At 37.3% G+C, this 20834-nt stretch overlaps 4 protein-coding genes across 8 annotated transcripts; 3 read left to right on the top strand and 1 right to left on the bottom strand.

Moving 5' to 3' along the window:
• Positions 1-287: 287 nt before the first annotated feature.
• E(Pc) (Enhancer of Polycomb) lies at positions 288-10710 on the top strand. Of its 2 annotated transcripts, none has more exons than XM_018019966.2 (10): positions 288-763; positions 2175-2313; positions 2594-2835; positions 2900-3156; positions 3231-3354; positions 3439-3741; positions 4081-4232; positions 4314-4448; positions 4951-5937; positions 6161-10710. In XM_018019966.2, exons 1-10 carry the CDS (start codon positions 611-613, stop codon positions 6276-6278), a joined length of 2610 nt encoding a protein of 869 aa, XP_017875455.1. In that variant the 5' UTR covers positions 288-610; the 3' UTR covers positions 6279-10710. The 2 variants fall into 2 exon arrangements, with proteins under 2 accessions (XP_017875455.1, XP_017875454.1); XM_018019965.2 differs by having other exon boundaries at positions 3231-3366.
• An 879-nt stretch (positions 10711-11589) lies between these two features.
• Positions 11590-15302, top strand: LOC108622235 (TNF-receptor-associated factor 6). Of its 3 annotated transcripts, none has more exons than XM_018019970.2 (6): positions 11590-11656; positions 11733-11789; positions 11957-12087; positions 12183-12492; positions 12561-12703; positions 12779-14220. In XM_018019970.2, exons 2-6 carry the CDS (start codon positions 11745-11747, stop codon positions 13377-13379), a joined length of 1230 nt encoding a protein of 409 aa, XP_017875459.1. In that variant the 5' UTR covers positions 11590-11656; positions 11733-11744; the 3' UTR covers positions 13380-14220. The 3 variants fall into 3 exon arrangements, with proteins under 3 accessions (XP_017875459.1, XP_026667166.1, XP_026667165.1); XM_026811365.1 differs by lacking the exon at positions 11590-11656 and adding an exon at positions 14314-15302 and having other exon boundaries at positions 11703-11789; positions 12779-13231; XM_026811364.1 differs by lacking the exon at positions 11590-11656 and having other exon boundaries at positions 11703-11789.
• Positions 15303-15542: 240 nt separating this feature from the next.
• On the bottom strand, positions 15543-17688 carry Ostgamma (oligosaccharide transferase gamma subunit). The gene is made up of 8 exons (XM_018019971.2): positions 17487-17688; positions 17105-17283; positions 16922-17039; positions 16722-16862; positions 16274-16414; positions 16057-16213; positions 15801-15966; positions 15543-15717 (listed from the first exon to the last, which is right to left on the bottom strand). The coding sequence occupies exons 1-8, from the start codon at positions 17565-17567 to the stop codon at positions 15702-15704; spliced, it is 999 nt and encodes a 332-aa protein (XP_017875460.1). The 5' UTR covers positions 17568-17688; the 3' UTR covers positions 15543-15701.
• Positions 17689-17729: 41 nt separating this feature from the next.
• On the top strand, positions 17730-20551 carry LOC108622234 (uncharacterized). 2 transcript variants are annotated; one of them, XM_018019969.2, is made up of 4 exons: positions 17730-17894; positions 17978-18148; positions 18212-19130; positions 19417-20551. In XM_018019969.2, exons 2-4 carry the CDS (start codon positions 18029-18031, stop codon positions 20481-20483), a joined length of 2106 nt encoding a protein of 701 aa, XP_017875458.1. In that variant the 5' UTR covers positions 17730-17894; positions 17978-18028; the 3' UTR covers positions 20484-20551. The 2 variants fall into 2 exon arrangements, with proteins under 2 accessions (XP_017875458.1, XP_017875456.1); XM_018019967.2 differs by having other exon boundaries at positions 17730-18148.
• Positions 20552-20834: the final 283 nt, after the last annotated feature.

Here is a 20834-nt window from a genome sequence, read left to right as displayed (position 1 = left end):
AACGTAAATTTTGATACCACCCGCCACAATATAAGGGCGCAAACTCTCATGCAGCAGAAGACAATCGAAATTCGATGTGCGGTTCAATTCTAACATTACTGATCATCATTAATAATCATTTGACTAGTATATTTGAATAAATGTTGACGGACAATGAAAATTAGCGAGTTCGTTAGGATAAATAGGATACTGTGAACGAGGCTTTTAGCGTAGGTAAACGGCGTGGCGTCCAATAGACGCTCGTAAGCGAACCGGTGGCGGCGGCGGGCCGATTCCCGCGCGACGCACGTCGCATCGCGGAACTGCTCGAGCTGAACGTGTTAAATGGCTGTGCGTCGGCCATGATGGCTTTGAGCAGGGACCGTGTCACGCAAACATGTTTTCAAAGTGATATATCTCGTTTGGTGACTGAGTGACCGTGTTCCAGCGCGATGGCCGGAGAACGATGAGGCCCTGAGCGCTCTCTGTGCCGGGTATTACGGCCGCAGGGCCCCCAGCCAGGCCCAGCCAGGTTCACGTTCCCCAAGCCCGAGGCCCGAGCCGATCCGACTGGCCTCACGGTTCGACACCAGCCACCTCGGTTGTCAACACGCGAGCCAGCCGCCTCAGGATGAGCAAGCTGTCGTTCAGGGCCCGCGCCCTGGACGCTTCGAAGCCCATGCCGATTTACATGGCCGAGGAACTGCCGGATCTGCCAGATTACTCGGCCATTAATCGCGCCGTGCCCCAAATGCCTAGCGGCATGGAAAAGGAGGAGGAATGTGTAAGTCGAACGTTCAGACTTCTTCCAGCATGTTTTCCCCGTCCGCCATCTTACCGTCGGCCGCATCTTCATAAACAACCAGCAGGGGGCACTCGTTTTACAATTATTATGACCAGAAATTACTTATTTTTGTCGTTAAACGTAATTGACAATTGTGCTGCACGCGTTGCCGTTGTTCCTCAAGCATCCGTGCATCTTTTTAAACGATTGTTGACAGCTGTCAAGCTTCCATATCGATGCTACGATCAAATCAAAATAGATGCTCCAATGTTGCTTTCCCACAAATACTCCTTCATTTTTTTATTATTTTAATTGTTACAATCATTGTATACTTTGTTAGGATCTGATAGATGATATGTTTTAACATTTGAACAATGATCATTTAATAGTTGATTATAATTGATGTTATTGTCATCTTGTACTGATACTGTATGATTGTACAATTTTCATGTCCCATCCCCTTTCATGTACTTTATGTACTTTAAACATAAACAGACAAAATCAAAATACATGTTTTAATATTGTCCTTCCACAAACATTTTCTCATTCTTTTGTTATTGTAATCGTTACGATCATTGGGTAGTTTGTTATGATCTGCCAGATGATTCTTAACAGTAAATGTCATCTTTCATCCCTTAACACGTAAAAGAATTGATGTAAGATTACACAATTTTCATAACACCTATCCGTTGTACTTCACTTTTATATACTTTAACACTAAATCTACTAATAGTTTTTGTACATGAATACACTATGTTTGCATTATTTACATTTAGGTGCAATTTTGTGTTGACACTCGTATTTCAGTTTTATCCTAGCTTAAATAATAATTACAACTTTATCCTAATGACAAAACAAATTCTATTTTCTTTCTATTTCTTATAGAAGAATTTAAGGATTTGACTAGTGCATAGTAGGTTTAGTGTTGAACATAAATAAATAAGATCAAAATGGATGCTCCAATGTTGCTTTCCCACAAATACAACTTCATTTTTTATTATTTTAATTGTTACAATAATTGTATAGATCTTTATGATCTGATAGATGATTTTTAACGGTAAATGACCTCTTTTATGCTTTAACATTTGAACAATGATCATTTATTAGTTGGTTATAATAGATGTTATTGTTTTATTGCACTGATACTCCATCATTGTACAGTTTTCATAACGACCGTCTCATCGCTTGTACATTAATTTTATAGATTTTAAACATGTATATCTACTTTGAACATGTTTACTTCTGTAGTAATCCTCTGTTTCGTTATTGTTATTTCTGTATACAAATAAATTAGTTTGACCATTAAATACTTTTATGAATTGCATTCATGTGTTTTGTCGTATGTTTTCTTATTATAAACTATGAAATGGCAAGAATCTTGTATTGTTTATTGACTAAACTATGTGCGTAGGAACATCACTTGCAAAGAGCAATATGTACGGGTCTAATCATTCCTACCCCTGAAGTAAGTGACTTGGCGGATGTGGAAGCTTACGACAAGATATATCCAGCTGATTACAAGCTTCCTCGACAACTTATACACATGCAACGTAAGAAATTACGATCCGTAACATTTTATTGATAGACTGCGGATTTTATGCATTCCTAGCAAACTTGGATAAGTAAGAAATAAAAGATGGACACAGTGGAGAAAAGTGATTAAAGTATCAACAACAAAATCCATAGCGTGACGTTTAAACGATTGAAGGATATTCGTTCTTAAATTGATACTCGAAATGTGTTATTCTGTGCTATAAAAATCCGCAATCTACTATTCACTATTTTGTAAGCAACAAGTTGAATGATTGAATGGGCTTCTGTTTTCTAAAGCATTTGCAATGGAACAAGATATACCAGACTACGATATGGATTCGGAAGACGAAAAATGGGTTGCAGTACAGAGTCGTAAAATGGACTTGACTCCTCTTCAGTTCGAAGAAATGATGGATCGGTTGGAGAAAAGTTCAGGACAGACCGTGGTTACTCTGAACGAAGCTAAAGCGCTTCTGAAAGAGGATGACGATTTAATTATCGCTGTTTTCGATTACTGGCTAAATAAGCGTCTTAAAACTGTAAGTCATTTAGAAATTTTCTGTGTGAATCAACGTGTTAATTCGTATCTGTTTTTCTGCGCAGCAACATCCTCTTTTATTAACGGTAAAAACGGAACATCGGTTTGGTTCAGCTGCCAATAATCCTTATTTAGCGTTTAGACGTCGAACGGAGAAAATGCAGACACGGAAAAATCGCAAGAACGACGAAACTAGTTATGAAAAAATGCTGAAGCTCCGTAGGGATCTTAGTCGGGCGGTCACTCTGCTCGAAATGGTTAAAAGAAGGGAGAAAACCAAACGAGAACATTTACATCTTACCATCGAAGTATACGAGAAGAGGTGAAAGATAAATCAAATCTTACTCTCGTCATTTCCGTCTTTCTACACAGATATTTAATTAGAATACTCGATAGATACCAAGCACAAGATTTCAACGGGCAAATCCTGGCGGAGGTGTCGGCGTTGAGGACACCGAGACCTGCCTTTGCGCCGCTGTTCACAAATCAATTCGGTGTTCATCAAAATTGGGCAAACAAAGTCTGTAGTAAAGTTAGTAAATGTGTTCATACTGGTTCCACGGCGGAAAGAGAGTTTTACTCACGATAGTAATTATTGTTCCAGGATGAAGTAGTACCCAGGAAAGAAAAAAGACAATACAAAAAACGGAAACATAAAACCGATGGTAGGGGTGGCGGTTTGGAGGACAATGGTGTACGGGGTGGAACAGGTAGCGGTGGTGGTCGAGGGACTCGGCCTGGTGTTCTCGGTAGCGGGCTGGACCCGCTGATGAGCTCAGACGAAGATAGTCCGCTTCCATCTCATTCGCACTCGCAGCCCTCGGTTCCTTCGGACCGCGACGACGAAGATACCGCCGACGAGGGTCAATTCGCTTTCCGGCGGAACAGAAATAGCACTTATTTACCAGTGAGTGCTACTAACTTCTCAAGCATTTTTCGTATCCTATACATCACGTAGTTCCGTAAACGCGCGTGAATCGACGTACAGTGGCTCACAAATCACGGAAGTACTTGAAAGTAATTGAAAAGTATTGAAAAAAGGTGTCTGGATACTTTAAGCCATTGTATATATTTCGTGAATTCGGGATAACAGGATCTTTTTTTATTCTGCGTGCTGTGTTAGTAATAATCCGTGGGTGGTCAATGATAAAACAAAGTCAAGTCACGAATCGTGTGTTAAAAGTGTGAAAATAGTCTTAAAGTTCTTTTTTTCAGGATTGTAGATATAGAGCTTTTCTCTTTGCAGCCTGTATCAGGTGGATTTGGAAATTGGCCTTGGTGTGATAAAAACGAGGGTGGCTTGGCCGATAAGAAGTTTAGGTTCGCGCTGACCAGTATCAACAAACCAGTACCGAGATGTATTGGATTTGCGCGGCGGCGAATTGGTCGGGGTGGCAGGTACGGTATTCTACGAACAGACAAATAAAAAACGATCGGGAACTATTCTTCCTTAATATTATTCCAATGTTATCCTACCAGAGTAATATTAGATCGGTGTTCAACCGATATGGATGATATGTGGTCCTCGTTAGACTTCACGATACACCAACCGAAACGAGAGCCAGCGGATTCTGATACGACTGCCACATCAACGACTCCAGTCAAAAAAGAGTGGTACGTTCAATGATTGTCTTGCGAGACTCTTTTTAAGCGACTAAGGTAATCGTGTGAATTTTCTAAATTACTTGTATATAAATTTTTCACATTGTTTGCCCAGGCAAGAATAGTGTAAAATAACGCATTTATAGTATTAGTTTAATATTAGAACTACCGACTTTTTTGTATATGCAGTTCTTCATTTAAAACCAGTCATGTTGATTGGTTTGGTAATTCTAATGTTAAAATATGCATTTTCGGAGTTGTTTCTGAGCAATAATTTCCTTTGGCAAAATGCAAAGTGAGCTATGGTTTTTAATCGGGTTCGATTCTCGGTTCAACAAGAACAATTAGTTAGTACAACATTATGAGAGTTATTCAATTATGAAATCTGTACGAGTATCTATGGGCTTTATTGTATGAAACACATGAAAATCCGTGTCCCAGATCGCCGTCCTCATTTTGTTACTTCACAATGTTACTGAAATCGAAGAATTAATTTGTTCATATATAACCGTAGGTTACACTTCCGACCAAAGACTCCACCTGCAACTCCGTCAGTGCACAGTCCAAGTGAAGAAAGTAGCGATACGGACTCGGAGATCGAGCCAGCGTTGACTCAATCGAAGCCACTTCCGTATCCGTTCCCACCCGAGGCGACGTCGATCTGCGTGGAGATCGAGGCGGACCGCGCAGGCGACGAGCCACCGTTCACGTCGGAATTCAACATCGCCGATTACTTCGCGGCGGACGCTCTGTCGGACTTCGACCTAGCCGTGGCGAATATCACCGGTGGTGGTTCGTGCATCAGTGGACTATTGGACAATAACTGTAGCGATACGCGGACAGGCGAGCTGGGCAGTTCGCATTTCGTCGTAACACCGTTGCCCGGCAGTCAATTCGCGCAACCGCAGGCTCCTCGGCCTCAGTGCAGTGCTAGTGGTTCCAGTGTTGTAAATACTTCGACGACGACGAGTTCCTCAACGGCGCCGTCGCCTTTCTCGTGTACGACAAGCCAGCCAACCACGTCGAGTACGGTTTCCACGCAGTGCACGACGAGCACCGCCGCCGAAACACAGTCGTTCCAATCGAAACAGCAACACAGACAATTACCAAACAATAGCAGTCCTGTCTCCATTCTCTCTAAGTCCTTGACTAGTCCAACGAATAATAGGAATGGCGGCGGAAGCTGCGGCGGCGGTAGTGCCGGTTCGGTTCGAGTGTTTAGTGCGAGTACTACGAGCAGTGGGACGATCACAAACTTCGGTAACGGTCACCAGAACGGGCCGTTGCCGCATATAAACAACTCTAACAATCTTTCGAATAGCGCCCACGTCGTGAATAATCAATCAACGATAGTTCTGCCGCAAAAACACCCGCCGTCCAATCTGCTACCGGGCTTGATCGCGCAGAGCAAATTGGCGAGCCTCGCGAGGCAGCAACAGCAGACGCAAAGTCAGGCGCAACAAATCCCAACGTCCGGGGAAATTACGCTTAATAGTAATAGGTAAGTATGTCCTCTTGCATGTTCGGAAATTACGTGACACGGGTTCACATCGTTAGTTTAGATTGCAGGGGCTCGAGCTTCGTACAGTAGAATTTCGATAATCCGCCAGGGACATTGCCGTCGCGTTAAATGGTCAAGCACGTAATCAATCGGATTATCGAAATTTCGCTGTGTCTCCTGTTGGAATTACTTGTTTGCAACAACTCCATGTATTTGATTATAGTGAGAATTTGGATATGGAGGTGGATGGAGTGGAAAATGCGGCTTGCGACAGTAAGCCGCAGCAGCAGCAACTCGTACGGGCAAACAAAACAAATTCGTTGGCAATGGAAGTGACATGATGCCTGCTATCGGCACCCCTGTTGCCGCCAATACGTCACTGGGGGCTTCGCTAAACTTTTTACCTTGCCTATGTCTGTCCGACTTCCGCGGGAAGTGGATGCGTAAATTAACGTGCTCGTTAAAATGCGGAAAGAGAGAGCGGTACGGCCAGATTCGATTGCAGAAATACTCTGATCAGTTGCCTGGTAGTTTGACGATCGCGATACAAAACGGGATCGAGTGTTCCCTGTTATTTTGATCGCAGAAAAAAAGAGAAAGATGATTGTACTGCGATTCATTTTTCTATATCGTTCGTTTCCTTGCTCATTGAACCAGCCACCAGTGTTTCATTAAACCTTTACTGAAGTAGTAGTTCATTTCTTCTTGGTACATTAAATTTATTATTGATTGTCTGGCCAACGTTTCGTTTCTTCTTTTCTTAACGCGCATTACTTCTTACGAAGAGTATTGGTAGCTGAATATTTTTCCAAACAGTATAGAACAGAAGCATCTCTATTAATTGAAATGAAACAAATCGTTCAACGCAAGGGAACTTTTATATTTGACAAAATTGTAGCCTCAGTCTTTTTTTCCTTCACTGAGAACTTGGCAGAACTTATTTTTTTACTCAAGTGCAAGTAATACCGTTGGGATAGTTCTAACGATGAATTGTATCAGAGCCATAACACAAGCTTTCTCAGACACAACATTGATTGCAATACTGTACTCGTATGTTGGAAATCTTTTAAATATCGTTTCGTTCGGATTCGCGATACAGTACGAAGATCATGGCTAGGGTACCATAGAATATATTGTATAAACTTAGTTTTAAATTACATTCTTTTGCAATACGAAATCAAACGTGTATTCGAAGGATAATATTTCTGTGTGTACATTTATAACTGTAAATTTTATTTAAAAAGAAAACTAAGAATATAGAATAGTTGCTTCATATGAAAAAAGAAAAACGTGTATAAATCTTTTATAAATATTATTAAAGCGTATATTTTGTATCGTCTATCTCAGAGGTCTGAATGAAAAAAACGTAATTCTCACTCGCTGTGGATTTGTATGTTTATTTCAGTGTACTGTAAATAACTTCAGTTTAAATGTAATATGTTAAAAGCTTCCAGGCTGTGAGATAATAAAACTATTGCTAACAGTAATTTACCTTTCGATTCGTACATGTAACAAAGATTCCTGATTAATTTACGACTTCGCAGAGCTACGCATTTCTATGTTAATAACATACGATCAATTAAGTACAATTACAAGTAATTGTAATGTGGAAACTTTTCAATCAGAATGTTGCGTTTGAGAAGCTTGTATCATCCGGAATCTAAACAGAAATACTGACAAGTTCAAGGCACTACGCTAGGATTTATGATATCTAGCAAGTGCTGAAACAAAAAACCAATCTTCATGTCTTTCACTTTAATGCGAGGGATCGAAATAGGAATAACGTAAAATTCAGTTGCTGTGTAAAACACGAAAGAGTCTTTCTCTAAATTGACTTCAGTTCTCGTCAAAGTAAATCGCCACGTTGTAGAACGATAATTAATTTTCAACCAGGGTTCAAATGTACGTACTCGGAAAAAGATGATTTACGTTATTTGTATCAGTAGAATTGTTGATCAAAAAGAAACACATTACATAAATGTTAGAACAATAGTTAAGTCTACGTTAAAACTTCGTGCGATTCCCTGCTTAGAACAATCGTATAATATTGCGATAAAAGTAAATACACGTTCAGTTGTTCCTATATCTACGTTCTTATGGTATAGTCCAAATGGTTTTTTCAAAAGTCTACTGGTACCCCTGTTGATTGTAAACTTTAGGCGTTCCTGGCACTTATTCATGCACAGTTGATACGCTTCGTTATAATTTCGCAGATAAAACGTTTCGATTATCTTTAGAGCCGAGAGTCATCCGTGCAAGTACATAATTATCGTGAATTTTGCGCACATTTCTATGCGCGTTATTCTCTTCCTCTTAGTCTTTCTGTATTATTGTCTCCCATTAACTACGTATTGAGAATAATAAGATTAAAATATGTAAGACTATCAAGCGGAGGAATAAGTTAGCAAAGAGAGCCGACAATATACCGAGATTATTCTATTATACATTTTCATTTGACGATCGACGAGCAACGGTTTTAATTTAAAAAGATTCATTTAGCACAATCGCATCTATTGTAATTATGTCGATGCGGCTGAAAGGATACCTGTGGAAAGGGGACGGAGTTATTTAAAAGCGCGTAGACTGTGTCAAATATATAAAGTTCGAAGCTGTGAGGAAATACAAGAATATATCCGTCGCATAATTTCTTTATTTCTTTTTTCTGATTTTTCATTGTTATTTAGAAGAGGTCGCGTTTATTGACTTGTTATTTTCGATATTGTTAGGCACTGATCATGGAAAGTAATGTAATATTCTAGCCACGCGGACTGAACGGTTTATTCATTTATCTACGATCATGGAAAAGCGTTTCACGTAATAGTCGATTTTTCTGGACTCAAAGCGTAGAGAATTTTTTTTAGATATATGCAATAAAAGACGAACGGTAAAAAAAGTTGTTTTTCGCGAGAGCCGTAACGCGCGGTCAGGAGAGAGAGAGAGAGAGAGAGAGAGAGAAAGAGAGAGATAGGGTTAATGAGGAAATATAATGGTGCAAATAACTGGAAATTCTAGGGAGAACGTTCGTGAACTCATAATAAAAATGGAAAAAAAACAAAACAGAAAAGATATATTGTACATATAAAAATAATTACGCTTATTGTATCTCTTACTTTTAGGTAATTAACTAAAAAAATAACTGTAATTAATGTTGTTGTGGTAGGCGCGCACAGCGAATGTGTATGAAGCAAAACAAAAAAAAAGCAAAAAAATCTTTATGAATTCGGGACGATTTTAGAGGAGGAGTAATAAAGAAATTTTATCCTGGATAGGACTTATTATTTTGTTAAGGAATTTCACTCGCCTGTATATTACATAATAACATTTTTTGTCGAATCTAATTTCTGCCACGTTTGTACATATTTTAGTGATATCTGATTATTTCACTCGTTTTTCTCAAATTCACCGTTAAACGTGAAGCTCTAACAATAAGTTCTTTTCCAACTCGTAATTTCTTTGTTAAGCTATAGATCACTGTACGTACGTATCGAGGATTTATAAGTTACACATATTCAATCAGAACTCAGTTTGTACTTTCGCTTTACCGTCGTATATGTACGTTTTATATTATATTTTTCCACTTGCAAAAATTTGAATCACGTGAACGGAGGCGGTGAGAAACAAACCGTTCGTGATATGATTTTGAGAAGAACGAGCGACGTATATGCGGAGAAGAATTAAGAATTTTCCAAGAATGTACTTGTAAAAAAAAACACACACACACACACACACATTTGTTTATTTTAGTTGGAACGCTTTGAACGAAATATAGTGGTACATGGATTTTTATATAAAATTTATTAATGTTAAAACTATTGACCCAATAGCCACTTTACAAATGAACGCGTCGAGAATAAAAGGGAAATATTAAATCTTGAGAGTTTGATCGCTCCAACCAAAGACTGAGTTCGCTTTACATTTTCTGATTTGGCAAACACGAAATTCCACCGACGAAGAGAAGGCCGAATATTGTTTTATTATTTAATTATTCCGGACATTTATTGCAGACAAACTGACAACACGATAAGAGGATTGGCGTGACCTAAAGAAAGTTATTTCTCTCAAATAACTTGTACGATCAGATCCGATTAAGAAGATTCGGCCGAATTTGAACCGTGGAGCTTCGTGTTTACCCAATTCGTTGCATTCGCGGAGAAGAAAAAAAATAACATTGTACCATGTAAGTAGAGCTAAGCCGAATCAATGCAACTATTTAGAGCGATCGAACAAGAGCTATTAATCGTTTCGTGTGAACAAAAGAGGAAAATCGAAATACGGGACGAGCTTACGGATATAATGTTTAATGTGAAGCTCTTGAAAAATGAAGTTCTGAATGTTAAAGGGAAAGCAACTAAAAAACAAACAAACTTTTACGATAATATCGACGGGTGTCGAAATGCGGTGTAATCTATTATACGTGTATTTTATTCTGTGAATACGGTAGGGCTTCTGTGTCGCTGTGCGACAAGAAGATTAATTGGAAAAGGTAAAAAAAAAGAAGTACGACAATGCTCCAACCAAAGCTCCGATTCGAACGAAAATGATTGACGAGAGTAAACCGAGAGAACTTATTCTCGATATTGTACAAATCGGAGAACGCAAGGGTGAACATCAAGTTCTATGTTACTCGTAGAATGTTTGATCTAGGCGACCCTTTAATTTGTTCTTCGATGCCATACATCGTCTTGCTCTCTCGTCCCCTGATAACACCTTACGCTGAATGCATGTATCAAATTTAATTTGGTCTAAATAAAATATCATCCGATATAAATTTAAGCGTAAATTATATTTATTGCATACATTATACATATAAACACATATGAAACCGTCGAGGGCTGGCAAATAATAAAATATGACATTCCTAAATTCTCTATATCCTTATGTACTCTCATACAACTTTATTTTTGGTAGTACTTACTTACGTTACACTCGACAACGATGCTCGCAAACTTGAAGTTAACAGACTAAATGTTTCTTGTATTCAATTGTCTTTTTTTGTATTTTTAAAGATATATAAGTAGAGATGTTATCAGGTAGATGAGTTACTCCTTGTCGGTCGGACATATAAAGATTCAAACTCTATTATTGTTTAGCATTAGTAACTCTAATAAATATGACTAACACTTAATTCTATTAGGTAATGTACATATATAACTAATTGACTGTATATATTGTATCATTTGACCAATTATAATTTCATCATTAAATTGTAGTTTAATTATATGAATTCAAAAATTGGTAATATCAACAAATCAAGTATTATACTGTATCGATGTAATTACAGACAATTTGCGATTATGGATAAATTACAAGTCATATTACTTATCTATGAATACTGTTTAGGTATATTCCTTATTGTTTGTATATATATAAAAAAAAGAAATTTTCTCGTAAAACTATTTCACATTTATTTCAATTTGTTTCGAACTAGAACAGAATTTTACATTCTACTGTGTAACTACTAAGTGCAGAAAGTGTCAAAAAAACATTATTAAAGAGAAAAACTATGACAAGTAACTATTTATATATTTTTTAATAGAAATGTCTTTAATCGTGGGATTCTAAACTCACTTCGCATGCATACAGGAAATACAGCCAAGGATAGAGAGAGAACGTATTACGAAAATGAACGTGAACGTGTACGAAGTGAGTCAGAAATTCAGAATCATTGTGTGAGCATGGTATAGTATGTTGCCTAGGAAACTAAAAGACGTACCATGAGGTAGGGTTTTTGACGAGGGGGTGTTGTACATAAATGACGTCATAATTAATAAATAGGCGTGTTTAAACATTTCAAGATCTGGCAAATAATGGACAAGTCAGACGTCACTAAACTTGCTGAAGAAAATACTCTCGTACGTATACGTATATATATGTATATATGTAAATACTTCTGATATATTATTCGTTTCTTCATTAAATAATTATATTACTACATTTCATTCAATGTAATTATCAGAGCTTCGCTTTACGTTTTGCGTTAACACGTGTTTATTTTTCATTTATGATGGTAACTCATCAGCGCGATGATGGCATAAAAGAATACCTTGAGCCTAGATTTGAGTGTCCTATTTGTTTAACTTGGTTACATGATCCAGTTTTAACATCTTGTGGTCATAAGTTCTGTTCGCAATGTATATACACTTGGCTTGAGTAAGTTACGTCATTTTATTAAATAACAAACATGTATATAATTCAACACGATGTATAATTGACTTTGTATCTATGAAAATGATTTTGTTTTATAGGAAGGAAGGTGCTTGTTGTCCAGTTGATAGCAAGCCTTTAAAATCGGAAAGCGATTTGTTCAGAGACTTGTATACAAGTAGAGAAATATCGCAGCAGGTAACACCTTGTCCTTATCAACAACTTGGCTGCGAAGTTAAACTATCGCCAGTGGACATGGAAGCACATATAAATCAGTGCGCGTATAAAAGAGACCTTCCAGAATCGCAAAATGTACATTGCCTATTTAAAAGTGTCGGTTGCTTGGAGATATTTCAAACCGATGAAAACTTGCAAACACATTTAGATAAAAATACAAATATGCATTTAACAGTTAGTTTGTTTTACTTTATCATAATTAATTGTAATGCAGAATAATTACTTATTCCTTGATCTTTCAGTTGATTTTGAAAGCATTGCCACAGCTATGTCAAAGTAATGCCAGTGCGATAGCTGCAGAATCAAAATTGTGGGATGCCCCGCCAAAGAATACAACTTCTTCGGAAAAGAACGAACCATCGTTGGAATGGCAGCAATTGTTGAAGTAAATTTACTTTTTTATTTTACGTTTTACTATCTCGGTATTCTATCACGATTGAGTTGTTTATTAATTTTTTAGAAATTTGTATGAAAGAATAGTGGTGCTAGAACAGCAGATCAAAGAGTTGTCTATCACCGTTTCCAATCAAAAGACAAAACTCACTACTTTGCAAACTTCGTTACGATTTAATCAGGAAGAAATGTTTTTACGTAATTGCAATGGTATCTATATCTGGAAACTCAACGATTTCGAAGAGAAGCTTGTAAACATGACAAACGATCCATTAAAGATGTTTTATAGCCCTGGTTTCTACACTAATCTGAACGGTTACAAGATGTGTGCTAGGATCAATGTATCTTCTAAGGATCCTCAATTTTTATCACTGCTACTGCATATAATGAAATCGGAAAATGACGACGGTCTAGATTGGCCATTCAACGGAACGATGTATTTCGTTCTGGTACATCCGTACAATCGAGAAAAAGATATACGAGAAATAACTTCGTCGAGGCCCGATCTCGAAGCGTTTAGGAAACCAGTATGCGAATTAAACAAACGTAGCTTTGGATATACAGAATTTGTGCGAATACGAGATTTACCTGACTTTTTACAGAACGATTGCTTGACTTTCAGAGTCGAAGTACGAGTTTACGATAATTTTAAATACCAAATTAATTGAAAAAAATATATATAGGTCCCATTTATTTTAAAATCAACAGTGCATTGCAACTTTTAAACTCATGTTCAGGTTTTATTAACACATTGTACGCCGGCCCCGCGAAAACGCGGGATTCGAAGTCTATCGCTTGAACGCCGGCCCCGCGATAACGCGGGTTCCGAAGATTATCGCTTCAGTGCTGAGTCTGGGATAATGCAGCATTCTTTTGTTTGGCGATTTCTTTGCTCTCGTCATAACTACGTTGTCTTGAGCATCGTATACTGTAGCCAGTCATAGCCATCTTTTATAGCTTTACGCTTTTAGTTGCACAGCATAATAAGCCTCCTTATTCTGTGCATTTTTACCGCTATAATATGAGCTTATTGCGGAATCTGGTCCAAAGATTCTTCCTGCTAATAAGCAAAGCATAAAAGAAATCGTCGAAATGTTTATTGGCAATGATTTATTTCAATTGATGGTAAATGAATCAAACATCTAATATCATCAGAATGAAGACAAGATGTGTAATGGTAAAAAAATGCCTAAGTGGAGAGATGTTTCTCTAGCCGACGTGAAGAAATTTCTTGGTTTGATTATATTGATGGGCCAAGTAAAGAAAGATCGAAAAGACGATTATTGGTCCTCAGAGTTTTATACCAAAACACCATCGTTCTCCACGGTAATGTTGCGTAACAGATTTCGCCAAATTTGGGACACATGGCATTTTTCAAATAATCGTACAACAGCTGGTTTGTGCCGGCGCTCAGACTTTAAATATCTTAGATACCAGCGTACAATGTGCTAAAAATATTTTTGCATTTACGAACTGCATTTTTTGTAGGGACTTAGGTACTTAATTGAAAATTGATTTCATATTTTTCATATGTAGATATTTGTTTTTAGTAATCCGAACTGTTTTATGCATTGAGCTATATACCGATCTCGAAGCGTTTAGGAAACCAGTATGCGAATTAAACAAACGTAGCTTTGGATATACAGAATTTGTGCGAATACGAGATTTACCTGACTTTTTACAGAACGATTGCTTGACTTTCAGAGTCGAAGTACGAGTTTACGATAATTTTAAATACCAAATTAATTGAAAAAAATATATATAGGTCCCATTTATTTTAAAATCAACAGTGCATTGCAACTTTTAAACTCATGTTCAGGTTTTATTAACACATTGTACGCCGGCCCCGCGAAAACGCGGGATTCGAAGTCTATCGCTTGAACGCCGGCCCCGCGATAACGCGGGTTCCGAAGATTATCGCTTCAGTGCTGAGTCTGGGATAATGCAGCATTCTTTTGTTTGGCGATTTCTTTGCTCTCGTCATAACTACGTTGTCTTGAGCATCGTATACTGTAGCCAGTCATAGCCATCTTTTATAGCTTTACGCTTTTAGTTGCACAGCATAATAAGCCTCCTTATTCTGTGCATTTTTACCGCTATAATATGAGCTTATTGCGGAATCTGGTCCAAAGATTCTTCCTGCTAATAAGCAAAGCATAAAAGAAATCGTCGAAATGTTTATTGGCAATGATTTATTTCAATTGATGGTAAATGAATCAAACATCTAATATCATCAGAATGAAGACAAGATGTGTAATGGTAAAAAAATGCCTAAGTGGAGAGATGTTTCTCTAGCCGACGTGAAGAAATTTCTTGGTTTGATTATATTGATGGGCCAAGTAAAGAAAGATCGAAAAGACGATTATTGGTCCTCAGAGTTTTATACCAAAACACCATCGTTCTCCACGGTAATGTTGCGTAACAGATTTCGCCAAATTTGGGACACATGGCATTTTTCAAATAATCGTACAACAGCTGGTTTGTGCCGGCGCTCAGACTTTAAATATCTTAGATACCAGCGTACAATGTGCTAAAAATATTTTTGCATTTACGAACTGCATTTTTTGTAGGGACTTAGGTACTTAATTGAAAATTGATTTCATATTTTTCATATGTAGATATTTGTTTTTAGTAATCCGAATTGTTTTATGCATTGAGCTATATAAAACATAGCTCAATGGTTTTATGTGAAAGAAATGTATTCCGTCCGATAATGTGATAAAAACTAATAGTTCTACTTTTTTGTACGATTATAAATGTTTATAATACAAAAAATAAATGTTGGTATGTATTTAAAAATTGTCATTACGTATAAAAATTAAAAATAGTAATTCATTTATAAAACCAAATTGTATTTGAGATGGGTTTTTAACAAGGGTTTAACAATAAGTAGGAGTGTTTAAATTCGTTTTTATACTTAGCTCAGTTTTCAATGGCGACGAATGGAAGCTTTGTAAAATGTACAAGGAAGACTCTTCCTATCCGTCCACTTACTTAAATAGTAAGCTGAAACAAATTAATTATTTTTTCTCTCAAATATCAGAATTGTCGGCCAGTATAAACGAGATTTATAAACGTAAAATTTGTACCTGTACGGATAGCCCTGTGCTTTGTTTCTAAATATTGAAAGCAGCAAGCTAAAGAAGATAGCGACCAAACCCGCCCCGATTGCAGCGAATATTCGACGTTTCTTTACATCCCCTTTACGTGATGCGGCCTCAATCATTAATATCATACCTAACGCTACTGCTCCATCTAATCACGCATGTTATTAAAGAAAATATCAAAATAGCATGATGCTATATATTGATGATTGAATAAACTGGAGTTTCTTAGAAAGGATACTAAAAACCATGACGATATAAGTTTCTAAAACAAACTGCCCCTGGGAAGATGCATGTATGTACATATAAGCTGCCTTCCCACCAGACGATCGATGCATGAACGGTGGTCCTCTAATGTGGTTCCACATTTGTCCAGATGTCATAGTCAATGTAAAGAACTGTAAAAACGTTATTTTACAACAAGGTATTATTTAAATGAACTTTGTAAAGATTCTTACCAATGCTCCAAGCCCCCAAACTGTTTTATTATAAATGAAATCTAAGTTGTTGCGCCTTATGTACAGGAATCCTCCAATGAGTACAAGCAACATTATTATTGCTACTGTACCAGAATAATTTGGTGGTCTAAGCACTCTTATCTGCAATGTGTTTAAAAGACTCAATCACTGTTTCGATAAACTATTTTCGAATCATGTGTACATGATTGGGATGGGGAACTAACGGCCAATATTTTCTGTGAGGTCTTATTTATCTTTATTAGATAAAAGACACATTTTTTGTCATCTATCAAAGTACTGTCATCCTAAATTGTTTTATTTCAAATACCACATATAATCGTTCAAAAGTTCGATGCAGTCATTCCGCTACTTCAGAATAACTACTAATTTTGCATATGGCCTTTGATATAAAAAATGTTTCCCATCCCTGGTATATCATCTAAGTTACCTGAATTTCAGTTCGCTCAGATATCCATTTTGCAATCGCCTCGGCACCAAAACCTATTCTTTCAATATCCATAGTATCCGCAGGCTTCGGTTTGCCTTTTGGTGGGAAATGCATATAAACCGGAGCAGTATTTATTCTCATCTATACATAAGAACATTGAAAGTTACTTATATTCATCAGAATCTCAATTCTTTACATACCATTTGGAAGACGTCTGATCCTTCGTCGAAATCGACAGATGCGAAGAACAATTTCTTGGAATGAGATTGCAAGTATCTGAATGAGTTCGCTACTATTATAAATTCATCGTTTGCGTGCCTGAAAGATTGGTAAATATAAATCATGTCAAGCACAGGTAGTTAAAAATCAAAGATAAATTCTACCTGCATATTTGGCATTGCCTTTGAGGCGCCATAGCAGTGAACATTACAACAACGGAATAGTTCCTTGGGGTACTTTTCACAAATTCTTTAAATCTAGCACCATTGAATTTCATTACCGGTCTTGTCAGAGCTAGTTCTGTTAATTGTTGCACGCGCTCTGACAATGAGGAGCCTTGTACCTGAAATTTATTGTTTTCAGTTGTAATAATAATAAAGTACGGTGAAGATCTCTAAGCCAATTTTCTTCTAGATTAAGAGGAAACATATTTTATGTGGATCTTTAAACAATACTTAATAAACTGCTTTATTAACCCGTTTTTCGTATAGTATGCAAAATAAGCCGAGAAATTAATTCGATAGCTCATTGTAATTGAATTCTTACATTTTTCATCCTATATTGACAACACACATAACTGAAACTTGAAATAAGTCCCAGGAATATAATGAACTTCTTATAATCCATCGTGAAACGAACTGAACGAATGTAAATATGTTACATATATTCTATCAGAGAAAAAATTATCAGATTTTCGTGTTCTCCATACTAGTGCTGCCAACATTCAGGGAGTCGTGGTCCTGAACTGAAATCCTGAGCTGAGCAATTCTCCCTCCCCTTCACGGCTTTCGCCTCACCGGCTTTGCTTGCGGTGGTGAACAGGTTCTGAACGTTGTCAACATCACAACATGTTACATTTACATTACAATCAGATAATATTTTACGAATCATGGAATTAGAACAAATACATATTTTAACAATGTGTCCATTAATTGCATCCCGATTTGCAATTCAGTGAGTAGAGGACAGACACATATCTGTTTTTACACAGATTGATGATGTTTGAGGTTTTTGTAATGAGTATGTAACGTCCATAGATGAAAGGAATGATTTTGATGTATTTTAAGTGAAAACCTATTTTATAAATAATGGAAGTAGAGGAAATATATAATTTGACGATATCGCCATTAATTGCATCCCGATTTGCAATTCAGTGGTCAGAGGATGATCACATATCCGTTCTTACAGAGAGAGGAGCTCATATACTTGTAAGTTTCTCGTAATTTATATTTCTTAATACAAAGTTTTAGAGAAACATATTTTTTCTACAGGAGTTTGTACCTTCTCCGATGTCTTTTCAATCAACGTTGAAGTTCTCCAAATCATTTATTTACACGCCTTTAACACTACCAACGGAATCTTTCTATACCAAGCTAAAATCAAAAATTTGGAGCTTGGATCCTGAAGCATTTCATTCGTTACTGATGGAGGAATCTCTAACACCAAAAATGCCTAATATGAAAGAGATGGTGCCGAGAATAATTGATCTGGCATGGTCACCGCACGGTTTGATAGATCCAAGAAAATGTCTCATTGCGATTTTAACTTCGACGGGGGCAGTTACGATTGCGTTCAAAGTATCCAAGGAGTGGTACACCGCGTTCGATTTATCTGCCATACGTTGTAGAATCACGGATCAAGAAATGAATACGAGATCAAAGAACAATAAATACAGCTCGATGTTGGCTAGAATAAGAAGTAGCTTGAAATGGTTACAAGCTTCTTCTTTCGCTTGGAGCAAACTTTTCTCCGATTTCGCCTACTTCGCCGTTGCATATCGTAGCGGGGATATAATTATTTATCGAATCCCGAGCGTTACTGATTACATCGAAATCCCTGATCCCAATATCGTGGGCACGGTAACATTGAACGATCAAGTAAGGATAAACGTTCTGCATTGGATCACGATCGACGCGGAGGAGCATCTGATCATTGTCGGATATTTTGACGGACGTATTTACGGACTTACGATTAGTGTCAGGGATCAGAACTTCGAACTCGAATCTATTGAGAAATATTATGTTCACGCAGATCGTATTCCTGTCGGAGCTATAAGAACACTGTCCGAGGATGAATCGAATAAAAAGATTCTCGTTGCGAAGGGCAGCTTTTTATTTCTACTGCGTCTCACGACGCACGGCACTCTGGAAAGTATGCAACATTTGCAATTGGAAGGTTTCACGATTTCAGGTGAATAAAACTTACTTATCACTGTTACAACTACTTTAAGTAAACTATCCCGATTCGATTCTAGCGGATTTTATGCATTGATAAGAAAACTGAATGTGCAGAAATTATTCTGTACGATATACCGTTGTCGATTCTTATTATATACTGTCTTCCAGCCACCATAATCTGGGTTAATGATAAAATAAATGTTTATATGATAACTGATACTATAAACATTTTATTTTGCATAAAAATCCGCGGTCTACTTATCACATAATGTGGAGTGTCACGAAATTCTTTATTACAGGAATGATTTGTATAAGCAAAGATTGCGCGTTGGTCACCACCGAGAACGGTTGCATGTTCATGGTGAACGCGGAAGGTGACCAGTTTTCAACAACGAAGCTGGACAACAAATCGTCGCAAGCTAATTTACGGCATTTGGGCCTGGCGCGTTCACCGAATTCTGTGATTTTAATAAACGTGACTGTACCGGCCACTACGTACGATCATTTGTCAGTGAAAGAACCGAGCAAAATGCAAGTATTCGTTTTAAAAAACGAAGAGTGGAATCCTTTATCTCTTCTAACGAGGCTCAAGAATGAGAGGTTCAAGCATGCGTGGGACTGTTTAGAAGTGCTCAGGATTAGAGCGACACGGGTATCGGACCCGCAAGAAGTATTACCGAAGCTACCCTCGAATTTGAAGTCTCTAACTCTACACGAGCTACGAATCGCTATGTGGACCTCGATGATGATAGAGATATGTGATAAGAAAAAGATAATCCAGGGAATAGGGAGTATCGTCGGAGAAATATCCGACGCTCAACCGTTGATATTTCTCTACACTGCCTGCGATTATCTCGCTATCCTGGAACGTAAAGCGTTTATATCCACAGAACAGACACTTTCTGTTAGTTTATTAAAACATCACTTGAACACGTATTTAGCTAAAAATAATGACGATTCTCAGCTTTCGAATCTTGTTAGAACTACTTTAAGTAAACTATCCCGATTCGATTCTAGTCACAAAGAGACTTGCAATTTATGCGGAATAACGATAGAAAGTCCGTCCTGGAAAGTGACCATGTGCTCGCAAGGTCATTTATTGCCCAGATGCGCGATCACTCTTTTGCAAATAACTATGATGAATTATAAAAAGTGCCCAATATGTGGTTTAATATTTCATCACTGTTTGGAGGATGTATATGGAGAAACGAGATGCCTCTATTGCGATGTACCCGCGTTGGAAGATAATAGGCTTATAGGTTCAAGATCTGTACCTGTAGATAAAAGTTTGTCAAAACCGCGGGGTAATAATCTGGAGAGTATAGGTGATCAGGAGACGAAGGCAGCAATGGATGAAACCTGTTAATTCATATAATTTAATGTAAATTTCGCAAGAACAAATAAAATAAGCTCTTCTCATTTTTATGAAATTTTGTACAGAGTGTATAAAAATTATATATATATGTTTTGAGATGTTGAATTCAAGAGGCCACATGTATATAATGCTCTCACAGGTGTCACAGGTGCAATAAAAATATGTACCTAGATCATAGATAGGCGAACGCGGAGAAAGATCAAATTACAAAAAGACATTGTCCTTTCGGCCAATAAACTTGTTTTTGCCTAAATAGGAAAAGAATTATATCCAGTCTTTATTTGCATAATACCTTTTCTCCTCACATTCGAAACTCATTTAGACATTCTCCTAATAAATATT

Source organism: Ceratina calcarata, unplaced genomic scaffold, assembly GCF_001652005.2.
Source record: "Ceratina calcarata isolate Rehan_Ccalc_2016 unplaced genomic scaffold, ASM165200v1 scaffold211.2, whole genome shotgun sequence".
Classification (NCBI taxonomy): Eukaryota; Metazoa; Arthropoda; class Insecta; order Hymenoptera; family Apidae; genus Ceratina; species Ceratina calcarata.
The sequence above is the reverse complement of the archived record's forward strand: the minus strand, read 5'-3'. Positions and strand labels throughout refer to the sequence as shown.